This window comes from Mucor mucedo, assembly GCF_025094135.1.
Source record: "Mucor mucedo strain NRRL 3635 chromosome Unknown EV154scaffold_31, whole genome shotgun sequence".
Taxonomy (NCBI): domain Eukaryota; kingdom Fungi; phylum Mucoromycota; class Mucoromycetes; order Mucorales; family Mucoraceae; genus Mucor; species Mucor mucedo.
Window position 1 is genome coordinate 1 of NW_026252315.1, and position 14,402 is coordinate 14,402.

At 37.2% G+C, this 14,402-nt stretch overlaps 8 protein-coding genes across 8 annotated transcripts; 7 read left to right on the forward strand and 1 right to left on the reverse strand.

The window, feature by feature from the left end:
- Positions 1 to 4: 4 nt before the first annotated feature.
- EV154DRAFT_389250 (uncharacterized protein) lies at positions 5 to 238 on the reverse strand (the record flags this gene model as incomplete). The annotated part of the gene is given in 2 exon segments (XM_051595092.1): positions 5 to 119; positions 138 to 238. Coding segments are annotated over 2 exon segments (216 nt in total), but the record flags the coding sequence as incomplete, so codon positions are not given.
- Positions 239 to 1,202: 964 nt separating this feature from the next.
- Positions 1,203 to 1,875, forward strand: EV154DRAFT_561985 (uncharacterized protein; the record flags this gene model as incomplete). Its single annotated transcript, XM_051605707.1, has 4 exons — positions 1,203 to 1,347; positions 1,528 to 1,631; positions 1,695 to 1,757; positions 1,819 to 1,875. 4 exons carry the CDS (start codon positions 1,203 to 1,205, stop codon positions 1,873 to 1,875), a joined length of 369 nt encoding a protein of 122 aa, XP_051459109.1.
- A 696-nt stretch (positions 1,876 to 2,571) lies between these two features.
- On the forward strand, positions 2,572 to 3,602 carry EV154DRAFT_503821 (uncharacterized protein). The gene is made up of 4 exons (XM_051600960.1): positions 2,572 to 2,785; positions 2,843 to 2,903; positions 2,964 to 3,073; positions 3,132 to 3,602. Exons 1-4 carry the CDS (start codon positions 2,588 to 2,590, stop codon positions 3,519 to 3,521), a joined length of 759 nt encoding a protein of 252 aa, XP_051459110.1. The 5' UTR covers positions 2,572 to 2,587; the 3' UTR covers positions 3,522 to 3,602.
- A 1-nt stretch (position 3,603) lies between these two features.
- Positions 3,604 to 4,716, forward strand: EV154DRAFT_440847 (Metallo-dependent phosphatase-like protein). The gene is made up of 2 exons (XM_051596939.1): positions 3,604 to 3,825; positions 3,886 to 4,716. The coding sequence occupies exons 1-2, from the start codon at positions 3,625 to 3,627 to the stop codon at positions 4,636 to 4,638; spliced, it is 954 nt and encodes a 317-aa protein (XP_051459111.1). The 5' UTR covers positions 3,604 to 3,624; the 3' UTR covers positions 4,639 to 4,716.
- Positions 4,717 to 8,007: 3,291 nt separating this feature from the next.
- Positions 8,008 to 9,168, forward strand: EV154DRAFT_537329 (kinase-like domain-containing protein; the record flags this gene model as incomplete). The annotated part of the gene is made up of 3 exons (XM_051604201.1): positions 8,008 to 8,478; positions 8,540 to 8,852; positions 8,909 to 9,168. 3 exons carry the CDS (start codon positions 8,008 to 8,010, stop codon positions 9,166 to 9,168), a joined length of 1,044 nt encoding a protein of 347 aa, XP_051459112.1.
- Positions 9,169 to 9,757: 589 nt separating this feature from the next.
- EV154DRAFT_503831 (uncharacterized protein) lies at positions 9,758 to 10,980 on the forward strand. The gene is made up of 3 exons (XM_051600961.1): positions 9,758 to 10,367; positions 10,417 to 10,767; positions 10,820 to 10,980. Exons 1-3 carry the CDS (start codon positions 9,818 to 9,820, stop codon positions 10,939 to 10,941), a joined length of 1,023 nt encoding a protein of 340 aa, XP_051459113.1. The 5' UTR covers positions 9,758 to 9,817; the 3' UTR covers positions 10,942 to 10,980.
- Positions 10,981 to 10,982: 2 nt separating this feature from the next.
- Positions 10,983 to 11,621, forward strand: EV154DRAFT_503839 (uncharacterized protein). Its single transcript, XM_051600962.1, has 2 exons — positions 10,983 to 11,278; positions 11,337 to 11,621. Exons 1-2 carry the CDS (start codon positions 11,111 to 11,113, stop codon positions 11,544 to 11,546), a joined length of 378 nt encoding a protein of 125 aa, XP_051459114.1. The 5' UTR covers positions 10,983 to 11,110; the 3' UTR covers positions 11,547 to 11,621.
- A 723-nt stretch (positions 11,622 to 12,344) lies between these two features.
- EV154DRAFT_537331 (TEA/ATTS domain family-domain-containing protein) lies at positions 12,345 to 14,226 on the forward strand (the record flags this gene model as incomplete). The annotated part of the gene is made up of 6 exons (XM_051604202.1): positions 12,345 to 12,398; positions 12,465 to 12,567; positions 12,633 to 12,749; positions 12,806 to 13,491; positions 13,551 to 13,985; positions 14,071 to 14,226. 6 exons carry the CDS (start codon positions 12,345 to 12,347, stop codon positions 14,224 to 14,226), a joined length of 1,551 nt encoding a protein of 516 aa, XP_051459115.1.
- Positions 14,227 to 14,402: the final 176 nt, after the last annotated feature.

Here is a 14,402-nt window from a genome sequence, read left to right on the forward strand (position 1 = left end):
TTGCTCTTCGTCTATGAGGGCGCCGGTTATCGAGCATCCGAAACGTTTCAAGACTTCTACGTTTGCAGGCTGGGTAGCACTGACTTGTTCTAAATTCATCAATCAAGTACACCCTTTTACTAGCTTTTTAAAGCAACCGACGGAATCCAAAGCCTCGGACCGGCTCATGAAATCTTGTATTAGGAGCAGACCAGTTACCCATGACATAAACAGCTTCGATACCTAACTGTTCATCTAGATGTGCTCATATTACTCCCAGATGTACCTGGCGTTACTAAACAAGGATCTATCAGAACCCTTGTTGGTGAAAAAGGGCAGTTATTCCAAGTAAGAAGTTTGCTATAATAACATGTTAGATAAATGGCACTCAATTTTTGATTTGTTGTTACAATATTTACCTCTTATGTATAAAGTCTTATGAATTTGACGAGTACATGTAAAAGTTATCACTGATCAAATTCCCATTTTATCTTGAGAGCTTGACGCGGAGTTTGACAAGCTCTTTACTCCTGTTATCCCACTTTTTTTTTCTCTTGCTTTCTTTACTTAAACCAACTTTCGCAACTGTATTATTGTATGTACAGCATTATTGAGAAGTAGTACCAATTCCAACGTACACTAAGTACTGTAGCCGCCATACAGCGCCTACTATAAGTGCCATACAGTACCCACTGTAGCTGCCATACAATACTTACCACAGCCGCCGTACAGTAGAGCTTTAAAGACGGGTGCTTGCATTATTAAACGAAAAATCAATCGCAAGATCTCGTGACTATATCACTTGATTCAAGTCAAATGATTGCCAGTAGCATATTTTTTAAAAAAAAACATAAACCATTCAAAAGCTTTTAAATCAAAGGCAGAGGCTACCCGTTTAAAAAGCGAGTCATTGTGTATATTTTTACTCAACTTTTTTGATTACCGAAGCTACTCCAGGAGGCTCATCTGTTAGTTCTTCATGTGAATGTCTATGAATTTCCTTATAAATCCAAATCTAGAAGTTTCCAGACACTTATCTATCCACTGTATGGTGATGAGTATCTCTGCTTTCAAAAGGTGTGTATATTAGTCTATGCCCTAACGCAATCTTAATTTTAACTCATCTTTTGGTCTATAGAGAAAAAGAGTCAATGATGACCCCATTAACCATCATACCTGGACCGAAAATGCCAAAATATTTAATAAGTTTTACACTGAGACCAATGAACTCTTTGAGCGGCAGAAGATTTATGGTGAAGAAAAATAGTCAAACCATTCATCAAAGCAAAATCTTTTTGCTTGGTATGACTGGTGATATTCCTGGAGTGATTGCTCTTATAAATTACAGTGGACTTATGAGTGAATATGGTTGACTACAATTAGTATGTACTAAGACGGTATCAAATTGATTTACAACATCGGCGGCAGATTTTTTATTAGTACAGTCAATTATTATAAAGTTTATAACGAAAATCAAAACAGCAAGTAAAAGTGGACAAGTTTAGTATATTTATTATGTTATATTCACTCAATTGTTCGCCTTAATAGATTTAAGAAAAAGAGAGTATGATAAAATTAGCCACCACACTGAAGAGCAAGAAGAAGACGAGTGTCAGAGTAATGAGGAAGGGGTGGAGGAGGACCAAAAAGAGGTAAGATCTGTACCCATCTACCATTACATCCATAGATAGGTGCTTAAATTCTATTATATCTAGTCTGTTCTCGACTATATTGCTGGAGGTGAAGGCAAAGTCCACATTAAAAATGGCATCAAAAACGTAACCCACTCAATTCTTTAAAAATAATTTGCACGCCCTAAAAAACTTTTTTTTTGGGTAGTATAATGTCAACGCGATATACCATCTATCAGACATCCCTTCCCAGGTGATTAACTGATGTAATACAGCAGGTGGTAACTAAGGTAAATTATGATATAAATCATAGGTGGCATTTGCATATTTTATATTTTAATGTAATCTAACTCAAAACATTTGATTTACTCTTGTCTAGATTTGTATCTTCAAAAAACCATAAGCTCATTTATCGCTTGCTCACCGTCAGTTTTTGATACAGGAAGTCAAAGAAGACCGACATATCATCACGTACGTAGCTTTAAATATGTTGAGAATATATATTGCATCTGACGCGTAAGAAAGAAAATGATTTCAAAAAAAAACGAAAGGATTCAGAACGTAAGATATTGTACAAAAGTATCATATGTAAAAAGTGAAATACCGAACAAAATAAAGCCACTATATCGCTGAAGCGTAAAGGTGGGGGATCTCTATTCCATGACGTCTTTAAAGACGTTTCGGCTAAAAAAGCCAGCCAATCAGAGAAGAAAAAGTCAGAAAACTACACAGTCTTTTGCCATTAATTTCAACTAAATGGTTGGACTCTCATGTGTTCCTTGATTTTTTAAAGCATATTGTCTGTTCCTTTTTCTTCCCTGGGATTAGTACACATCACAAAGCTTATCAATTGAATTCTCTGTCTCGCGGTGTTTCATTGTTTCGCGGTACACAAACCCCGGCGAGGAAAATTTGTCCATATTGAATTTTTTAATTCAATTTTTTTTTTCTCCTTTTCCTTACAAACATATCCCAAAATGACTACTGTTGCCAATGGAGAGAATTTTGTCAAAGTTGTATCATTTGATACGATGACCAATAAGGACTTGCCAAACTATTCATTTACTTTGAGAGGAAAATCACCTGGATTTAAGCGAACAAGACGCTCTCGAACATTTATGGTCGCCACAGATTTAGCAAATTATAGTGAATATGCACTTACTTGGGCTACTGATGTAAAGTTGCATGATACTCTTTGATTATATTATTCTGAATATTAAGATATAATGTAGGAAATAATGGACGAAGGAGATGAACTGATCGTGTTGAGAGTAGTAACTGTGGATATGAATGGTAAACCAAAACTGAAAAAAAAAAAAACTTGTCGGCTAGATTAAATCAAAAGAAATCTAGATAAAAAAGGAAATATGGCAAACCTTTTAGATTTCGAAGCAAAGCAGTCCAGAGAAAAGGCAAGCCAAGTAATGGCAAAGATTATGAAAAACACTGCAGAAGAAAAAAAAGTAAGCATTTAAACTATCCTGCAATTTTACTTTTAGATATTTAAACATTTAATTCCAGATAAGCGTTGTCATCGAATTTGTCATCGGCAAAGTACAGGAAACCATTCAGAATATGATTACCATGTATCAACCATCACTTTTAATTGTTGGCACAAGAGGATTATCCGAATTTAAAGGCATGCTGCTCGGTAGTGTGTCCAAATACTGTCTTCAACATTCACCTGTGCCAGTAGCAGTAGTTAGACCAGAAGACAAGAAAGTGAAGAAATCATCAAAGCAGAGATTAAGCGGTCTAATGAGACTAGGAAGTGGCAATATTCCCACTATGAGCTCATTTAGCAACGTTTCTGAAGATAGTGACGGTCCTAAAGATAGTAGTATGTTTAATAAGCTATCTTTGAAGCAAAGTAAATATCGCTCGAGATCAACATCTCCAGCTCCTCGCTAACACTTTTTAATGCTGCATATCCTCCAAGTTACACACATAAAATAAACATAAACCATTGGTTTAAATTTTGACGTCCTTTCTTCCTCGAGAACCTTTATTTAAAATGATCAAATCAGCCATCCTGTTGTTCACAACTCTGTTCATTGCCTCTGCCGCTGCCAAAAAGACAGAATTTGAACGCCGTATTGTTGCTTTGGGTGATCTCCATGGTGATTTACCCAACACACTTGCGATCCTCAAGTTCTCAAAGCTTATTGATCAGGACCACCATTGGATTGGTGGTGATGCTATCTTTGTCCAAACAGTAAGTTGAATTTTAATACATTGTGTGCTCTACTAACTTGTTTACTACTTCTTTAATCAGGGTGATGTGGTTGATCGCGGAACAGACACCATTGCCTTATATGAGTTAATTCAACAGATGCGTAAAGAAGCGCCATTACAAGGTGGACTGGTCATTCCTTTGCTAGGAAATCATGAAATTATGAATTTAGTTGGTGATTGGCGCTATGTTTATCCTGGAGAGCCAGAGACTTTTGGAGGCGTTGAAGCTCGTAAAAAGGCATTCGAAGCCGACGGGTTTATTGGCGAATATCTAACTCTATTAAATATGACTACGAAAGTGGGTTCCACAGTATTCTGCCATGGTGGAATTACTCCCCATTTTAGCAAATTTGGTATTGATTGGATTAACGACCAAACTCACGATAGCATTATTCCTTACATGAAATCACATGGTCGTAGAGGCGATAAGCATGGCATTTTCGGTAATGAAGGGCCCACATGGTATAGAGGTTATGCGTTAGATGATGAGGATGAAATATGTAGCGTCTTGGATAAAGCTCTAGATATGATGGAGGCTAATCGAATGGTTGTGGGTCATACTGTCCAGCATGATGGAGCTATACATACCCGTTGCGGAGGCAAACTCATTTTAATCGATATTGGTATTTCGAAAGCTTATGGCGGTAGAAAGGGTGCTATAGAAATTCGTGGAAATAAGGTGACTGCATTGTACTCCACTTATAACGAGCTCTTGGACACTCCCCCTGCTTATATTCCCTTACATCAACGTAAAAATAATGGTGGTCAAAAGGTGATACACCAAGAATTATAGACCGCGCCTTTTGATAGAGCTATCCAGGTGCGATTGTAAATTAATAAACATTTGTGATGGATATTTTTTTTTTTGTTAAGTACATCAGAGGTTAATTTATGATTACTCTAGCGCTATACCGCTAGTAGGTGTTTAGATTATTCAAGAGGGTCAATTATCATTCTTTAGCAATTGTGAACATAAGCCTGAAGGTGTTTGAAGATGTATCTATTATCTATAAGTTAGGGCTGAAACATTGTGTGATTAAATAAACAATTAATCATCCTGACATAAACCAGCTCTTGTCTACCCGTCTATATTTCGTTCTTCTTTTTTCCTTTCGAGTTTTTTTTTTTTTTTTTTTTTTTTTTTTTCAACCTGGAGTAGTCATGCCCGTTCAGGGATTTAAATTGCGCTCATTCCAATTGCAAGAACATAATGGCCCTGCATTGCTACAGTCATCGGACTACCGCCAAATTATCCTTACGAGGATTGGCCTTATTGAGCTTTACAATATGAAATCAATCCTCTGCACTACTTTTCATTCGCTGAAGAATTTAAGGGTACTGAATCAGACGCGAATCTTCATTACAGCATCCCTTTTGAATCGTTTGGGAAGCAAAAACCAAAGTAAAAAACCGCACAATGTAGTGTTGACAGCCAGTTCCACCTTCAAAATAGATATCAGTGTTTCATGTGCAATTGTTTGACCCAGCTATTTTTTTTTTTTTTTTTTTTAGAAACGTAACAAAGACAGAATCATGGCAGGACTTTTGAGAGTATTGGAACCGCAGAAGAAAAGATGATTCTGCATTATTTTTTTGGGATGACCCTCATATGTATACTCAAATGGACACTAATTGAATAAAAACTTGACGTTGTACCACAGTGCTCCCTATAGCATTTGCCATATTATAAATACTACTACACAGAGAAAAAAAAGGAAAGTCGTCATAAACATAAATAAATTATCTCTATAAAAAGACAAAAAGTGAGGAATGTGCACGATTTAAGCATTGTGGACAAAATGGCCGTAACAATTTTAAATAAAGCTGCATTAAACCTTGATTAAATAAATGGGGTTTATTTTGCAAAGAAACAATAAACATCATGCACTTCAGTAACCGTATTTGTGTCTTCTGTATTAAGAAAAGGGCAGACAGAATTTCTGGCGAAGGCCATCCTTTGAGCTTTCGGATAAATGATTTTTTTTTTTACTATAGCATTCATACGATATCATCGAAAGTGTTGTGCTTTTTCAGGCATATGTCTGTACCGAATATTACTCAGTCAAAAAGATTTGCACAAAAATAATCAATCAATAGCACAACCGTTTTTCAGTTAATAACCCATCGTCACAGTCAATTAATACTATTCTGAATTGAATACATCTTTATGACAGGAATTGGGTCTTATCAGGGAGCATCTTACGGATTCTAAGCAGCTCAATGCAAATCATGAACAATGAGGGCCTGTCCTTTTGTGGCACAGCCAAGGCTATTTATAGTTTTAACTCCCACTGCAACGTAACACGAGCATTGTTCCTCCATCAAAATCCCAAATGAGGAATAGCTGCTTTACTGCTAACATTTTTACCTTTTTTTTTTTTTTTTTTGTATGGGCTAAAAATACGTTGTTTGTTAGCCTATTTAAGCACTTTTTTATGGGAGGAGAGTTCAATTGATGTGTACATGCTGCCTCGTCAAGGGATCTCTCCCCAAGCGGGTTATTGCAAATCTAAAATGACACCATAAATCGGTGTTTCAATGAGCACATGGCAGTAAGCTTTTGTTTGATTCAGACACGTTTGGTGTATGAGCGAATGGATGAAATTGTTAGGATACCATGTGGGAAAGCAGATCCATAGTTCAATGAAAATATAAACGGGTCTGGTGATAATTAAGGACCATTTTTACAGATCTTTTATTTTAAATATCCGCGCACAGGTGTGGAAAAAACGTGTATTTTTCCCGCACCCCCTAATGTATTTTTAAAACCCTTTCCAGTGACCCAACTTTTTTTTTTCTAATGAGCTCATCCAAGGCTTCTTCTAGTCAAGAAGGCCGAGATTCAAGTCATTATACAACATCCACCGCCAGTAGTCGTTCACGAACAGTACCTCCGATTGACACACAAGTCACGTCGTATGTCGATATCTTAACCACGCCTTCTGGTAAGGACTGGTTAGAAGCCTACGAGTTCCCTACACTCCAACGAGACGAAAAGCAGCACAGACGTACCCTATCTCAAACCAGTCCGAAACAACCCGTCTCTGTACGCAAAACAAAGTCCTTAAAAGATTCTAATCGAACCAAATTACGCTCTCCCCCTCCCCCACCACCACCACCACAAGAGGAATTTTCAACATTGCAACCACTCATGAATAAAATTAAGCGAAAAGTTAGCTTGAATAGTAAGGACACAAGCACAATAAATCCTAGAAGAACAGTTTCTTCTAGTTTATCACCCAAGGAAGTAGAGTATTCGAATACATTGGCAGAATATCAGGGCTATTCTCGTCAGAGTCGACATCGCTCCTTTACGTATTCGCCTCCTCCACCCCTTCCTCGTTCCAGCAGCCTAAAACCAGCCGTGCCCAATAATATCCCACCTGTTCCTCCTGTACCCAGACATCATGTCTCTACCACATTAAAGCAGAGAACCTCGTCCATCAAGAAAAAGAAGAGCGATTCAAGCTATACCAGTAGTCGCTCAAACAGTGCTCACGAAAAACGGCCCGTGTCACCAGAGTATAAATTAAACCTTTCGCAAGACCTCGCACAAATCGAACAGGATATTAAAGCACTGGAAATTCAACGACAGTCATTTATTCTTTCTCAGAGCGAGCCTAAAGCCGTTGGACGCAAAAGAGGAAAGGTGAGTTTCTCTTTTGAAGCAACCGAAAAAAAAAAATAGTATCACTTAACTATAAAATTTGTACATTTATAGACTCTACCGGGTAGTTTGGCTACACCTCCGCCTATACCTATTTTACCTTTACCCCCGATGAAGCTTAACCCATTGTTAATGACTATTCCCAAAAAGAAGACAACAACGCAACCTATTTTGCAGAAATCTATGTCGACAACACAACCCAGTTTACGAAAATCCATGTCAACAACGCCCATGACACACAAGTTAGAAGAAAAACGTATGCCCATTACAAAACGAAAGAGTCATGTTCCTACCCCCACAGTAAAACCTGCCAATGTAAGGCGTACAGCCAGTTATAAGCCTAATTTAGAGGAAGGCAGATCACCCAAGAGCGTGAATACAGCTTTAAAATACTATGGACAGTATCTGTCGGAATATGAACGACAAATAGAGATTCATGATTATACGAGTATTTATTTTGTAGGACCCCATGCGCCTAACAAACATGGCAATTTAATGGATCCTGTTAATTTTGGATTTGATGACGAAAGAGGGGATTACAAGATCATGATGCAGGATCATTTGGCATACAGATACGAGATGGTTGATTTGCTGGGCAGAGGATCGTTTGGGCAGGTTGTAAAATGCTTTGATCATAAGACGGCTACTATGGTAGCGATTAAATTGATCCGTAATAAGAAACGTTTTCATGCGCAAGCCATTACAGAAGTCAGTATTCTCAAGAAACTAGTTGAATGGGATCCTCATGATAAATACAATACTATTCAAATGTCAGATCATTTCTACTTTCGAAATCACCTGTGTATCGCTTTTGAATGCCTATCTATGAACCTGTATGAGTTTATCAAAAGTAACCATTTTCAAGGTTTCAGTCTAAGCTTGATCAAGAAGATGACAATGCAAATATTAGAGTCATTATCTATGTTGGCCGACCATAATGTCATTCATTGTGATTTGAAACCCGAGGTAAACAAACACAATTTTAATCTTTTTTTTTTTTTTTTTTTTTTACTAATTTATCGTCTAGAACATCATGTTGCGTCATCCAGCGAAAAGTTCGATTAAAGTCATTGATTTCGGTAGCAGTTGCTTTGAATCCGAACGAGTGTACACATATATCCAAAGTCGGTTCTATCGTTCACCTGAAGTGATATTGGGATTATCATACCATAAAGCCATTGATATGTGGAGTGTAGGGTGTATTGCTGCTGAGTTATATACGGGACTTCCTTTATTCCCGGGTGAGAATGAGCAGGAACAATTAGCGTGTATTATGGAAACAATGGGATTACCCGATCGACACCTCGTGGAGCGATGCAGCCGACGTAAATTGTTTTTTGGCAAGTGTTAAATAAATAAACTAAAAAATGATGAGTGCTAACTATTTAATATATAGATTCTGGTGGATACCCTCGGCTTGTTGTCAACTCGAAAGGAAAGAAAAGATTGCCTAGCACAAGACCGTTATACCAAGCGTTGAAATGTCATGATATTGTGTTTGTGGACTTTATCCACCGATGTTTACAGTGGGACCCAGCCAAAAGATTGACACCCAAAGAGGCCCTGCACCATGAATTTATTACGGACATGACCAGACAAAGTCCACCCAGCGTAGGCTTTTCAAAATCAATGCAAAGAAACAGTTCAATGCGATAAAACAAGGTTTTGTATCACCGTCGGAATAGCCGGAATTTTTGGGAAGTAATAAAAAAGAAACCTGTGATGCGGTGGTGCGCACAAACAAAAAAAGGGAGGAAAAGATGTATGGATGGGGGAGGAAAACACTTTTTTTTTTTAAATTTTTATTATTCTTGAATATGTATTTAAAAGGACCTATTTTCTTGCCTTTTCCATAGAAACATCCGGAAATAATAATAAAAAAAAAAAAAAACTGTGTATTTATACATCGTAAGTACGTACGTACGTACGTTAACGGATGTGTGTATGCATAATAAAACAAAAAGTTTGGGCTCGTGCCCCCTTCCCTCACTATTATTTTTTTTTTTTTTTTTTTTTTTTTTGACAAGCTTGGGGACCATGGAAATAAGAAAACATGTAACATAACAAATAAGCCATTTTGTCATTAGACGCTTTTGCTAGAGTGTGGGGATCGAAATCACATTATCTCTTTGTACCTCACAGCCCCGGGTCCGGAGAGAGAACCGACCGAAAAAAAAAAAAAAAAAAAAAAAAAAAAGGGGGGAGGGGCGGAAAAAGGGGAAAAAAAAAAAAAGTATTTTCGTTTTCTCTCTCTCTCTCTCTTTCTCTTTCTTTTTCTTCTTTTTCTTTTAATACACAAACCATTATGCCTTTGAATTCACCACCTTCCAGTGATAAACAACACCAACAAAGAATGATGATAGAAAGATGTTCTACTTTAAAAAAGGCGTGTGAACAGTGCAGAAGACGTCGACGTGTCTGTAACTCACAACGTCCTTGTGCTCATTGCACAGAAGAGAATGTGGATTGTGTTTACAGTGTTGTACCTGACCATTCTCGTAGTGTGTTTTCAACTCAAGCGGCAAGAAGACTTTCTTCAGGCTCAGCATGTGAGACTTGCCGCAGAAGAAAAACTAAATGTGATGGTGGCAATCCTTGTAATTTCTGTGCCACCAACAATATTGAATGTGTAAACCATTCGGAAAAGAGACAACAAAAGTCTAACCAAAATACAAAGCAGCCTGTAGAGGCCATGGATAGAATAGAAGATAGACTAAGAAGGATTGAGAGACTCATGACTGCATTCACACCCAGTCCTCTTTCTACTCATCATGAGAGTCATAAGGTCAGACCACACCGTCACTCCGTACAAGGCATCAATGTCTCCAAAGAACAAGTCGACATTAAGCGGCGGGGTAAGTTGACTTTATAAAAAAATCATTGCTGTTACTTATTTTTATGTAGGCTCGCCGTATTCCTCATCTAGCAGATATGGTTCACTGTCTCCACCACCTCCTCCACCACCAACAGCAGCAACAGCAGCAGCCTCAACGCCTGTATCTATCATGCGACCTTCAAATTCTCACACCAGTATAGCCCATTCCATGTTAAACCTATCGATTTCCCCATCCTCATCCTCGTCTTCCTGTACAAACCAAATTCCATTCACATCCACCTCCACACCTTCCCCCACAGGTGTGTGGCCCATCTCACCTCCCCATTCTTCTGGAGCTTCACATCATCTACCTAGTCCACCCAACTCGGCACGCAGCAATAATGAATGGAAAACATCGGGAACAATACCAAGTTTGATGGGTAAGTTTAGTATCTATATACATCACATCATGACTAAAATATCTCTAAATAGATCAACTTTCAAAACGGACATTCGCTACTTCTGCAGTAGATTATACACTGACACATTATCCCATCTATCCATTAACTCCACCTCCAAGTCAATCGCGACAAACATCACCACCTAATACATAAATTATCCTTTTTTTTCTAAAAAAAAAAAAAAAAAAAAAACCTCCTCCCGGACGTCATCTTTTATAATGTTTTAAGAAACAGTCACGTTTTATGCCCTTTTTTTTTCCCTCTCTTTTTTTTTTTTAATAGTGTGAGGCCCCCCCTTTAATTTCTACTTTTTTTTTTAAACATGTCAACCACCTTAAAGACAGTTGCTACAGAGACAGTCAAGAAGAGTTTCACACCCAGCAGAACTTTCTTTCGACTTTCAGAAACAATTCCCAGTATTCAACATGCTCGTGCTGTGTTCAAGACCTTGGGTAGTTATGGTGAAATGGTTGAATATAAAGTCATGAGAGTAAGTTACAAGTAAACGAAAAAAAAAGGGGGGCAGCATAACTGATGATAAAAAGTAGTGCCCAGAGACACTGAAATACTTGCGTTATGGATTTGTGGTGTACAAGAATAAAGACGATGCCAACAAAGCCGTTGCCGATCAGTTTGTCAAGGTTCAATCCGAGTTATTTGATAAACCTGTCGATATCAAGATTGAGAAAGCTGTCAGCAGCAGCACTTTTAAGAATACTAGAAAGAATGATAATTACAACAAGAAACAACGTCAATAAATAAAAAGGAAAAAAAAAATCCCACTCAAAAAAAAAAAAAAAAAAAAATGTCTGTGTGTGTGTGTGTGTGTGTGTGTGTGTGTATATGTATTTGATCGACAGAATTGGGGGGTTTTTAATACACAACATTCATTTCAATCATGAACAAGAGAAAATTAATATCTTCGTCATATGGTACATGAGTTTTATTTAGAAGGAGACCATAGACCCCCTTAGATTGGCTCAAGACGGATTAGGAAAAGATGAAATTTAACATACATGCATGTTTGTACGCTGCATATAAAAGATATTTCCTAACCATGATGATGATGTCTTTTTTTTTTTTTTTTTTTTTTTTTTTTTTTGCAGTATGTAAGTGTCTATAAAAAGAAAGATGATTCACAGTTACAATCACAAAGAAGAAAAAAAAAGAGAATAGAGTGAGAGTGAGATTGAGAGATAAAATACACATTGATAAATGAACTGGGATGAGAACAGAAAAAGGACAGATTTATTACTATAATGGATCATTCCAATCCTAAAAAAGTCGATACACAATAAATAAATGGTTTCATCTCTATTTTTTTTAGCAGGCAAAAGATATGAATGACAGCCAATGATTCCATAAAAAAAACTCACAGACATAAATAATGCAATTCGTTGTAAATATAAATAACTTTCTTCTTTTTGATTAAAAAACTTTTTTTTTTCTTGCTTGTTCCTAAAAAAAATATAAAAATGTTGGCTTGTCCTCAAGATTTATTTTTTAAGCAGGAATCCAATACTGATTTTAATGATAAAAGATCACGACAACACAAAATGAACCAACTACAGCAACAAATGGATCACGTCTCCAATAAGGAAAAAGAAGAGGTTCGTTGCATTTCTCTTTCTCTCTCTTTTCTTTCGTGTTTCTTATTCTTTTTTTTTCATAAATAGCAGCAGGTATGGCCACCAGATGTAGAAGCTGCCTTTATAAAAGCCCTGGAAACCATCCCAAAATTAGGCAGAAGAAAAATACTCGTCAATGGAAAACCGTGTGGTAAAAAAATAAATAAAAATTACAATTATGCCTAATCCATTTTATTAAATTAAATTTTATTTTAGGTCGAAATGAACTAATCTCTGATTTTATTTTCCGTAAAACAACAAAGATACGTACACGAAAGCAAGTCTCTTCTCATATCCAAGTCTTGAAAAATACTCGCAAAGGAGACCCTCACTGTGAGTCACCGCATAATCTTACAAGTAAAAAAATACTAATGCCTTAAAAATCTTAGTCATGCGATTGTTGACAGACTCTGTAGAAGCCGATGAAGGCTACGTATCTACACAGCAGCAGCAACAACAACAACAGCAACAACAACCCATACAGCAGCAACAGATGAGAAAATCAAGCAAACAAAACTTACAGCGTAGACAGCCACAAGCACAAAAGATGAACTCTACGCATTCCTCTGAATCCCTATCATCCGATGAGTCTAGCATGTCTTCTTCTCCTTCACCCGCAGATTATGTATTTGACATGATGTATAGCGAGGGCCAACCTTCGCTCTCTATGCTTGATATCAAAGATCCCTTTTATGAGCCATTCTTTGGCGCCATAAATGATACTGCCATGGGTGGAATGACAACAGGCTCCTTTTCTCTCTCCAATATTGCCAACGCCACCACCACAGACGTGTTACAGCAATTATTTCCCAATGGGCAAGACTCTGTCGAATTGGTAGATCAGCCCACGAGTGAGTATCTCAGCAACAAGGAAAAAAAGCTAAAAAAGACCTATAAGAAATACAACAAGAAAAAGAACAATATTAAAAATTCAAGTTCGTCCATCAATTCTATCTTACAGAACAATTTAATGTCTACAACCCCTAATAATGCTTGGATTGATCCATCCATCTATCCATTATGGCCAAACTATATCTGTCTATACTTAGAATATTCTCTTCCCTATGATCCATCTGTGAGTACATTTGTTTTATATCATTTCAGAGTCTGATCTTTTCTAACACTCTATTTCAGATCACTATACCTCATACATTGGCTAATTTACCCGAGTGCATTCCCAACAGCCTTCCCTCTGTAGATCCTACTGCTGTAGCCAAAGGAAAATGTCCTCTATTACATGAGATTACCAGCACCTTTGCAAGCACTACGCTCTCTGCTAACGTGAAACTCAACCTTAATCTAAATATGACTGATTTCTTCTTTAATAACACGTCCTTTTTTGAGACCCGAGATCGACGTACGATTGAATGTACCACCACCATTTATTCGTTTGGTAATGTTGTCTTGGAATCAAAAGAAGTTCAGCAGGCACTTTGGTTAAATGAAGGCAAATACATGTATAGTTTTGTCTATGTAAATCAATTCTTTGATGCCTTTATGAAGGGCATACGTTCACTTCAGTCGTGGGAAGAAGTCGATATTGCCATTAATAATCTATGCGTGGTTCAGGTAAAATACTAGCGTATAACATTATCAAATAATAAATTAACCCTCCTCTCCCTTAATCCTTCTCCCCCCCCCCCTTTGAATGCAGGTGTTTGAAGATATTGAGTCAAAATTCACAACTACCGAAAACTTGTTACTACAGGATGCTCCACCTTTACTTGTTATGATTTACGAATTCGAAAGAGGTGAAGGTACAATGGAAATGAGTACAGTTGACACTTATTTCCTTCCATCTGATATTTAAGCAAAAAAAAAATTAACTATATATATTAAACTAAGCATCCCTCCCCCTTTATCTTTCTCCACCCATGAATCATTCCCTCCCCTTCTTCCCATTTTTTTTTTTTTTTTTTTTATGTATATGCTCAATAACTAAATACACCCTTACATACAATAAAAAAAAGTTATGACTGTAATCCC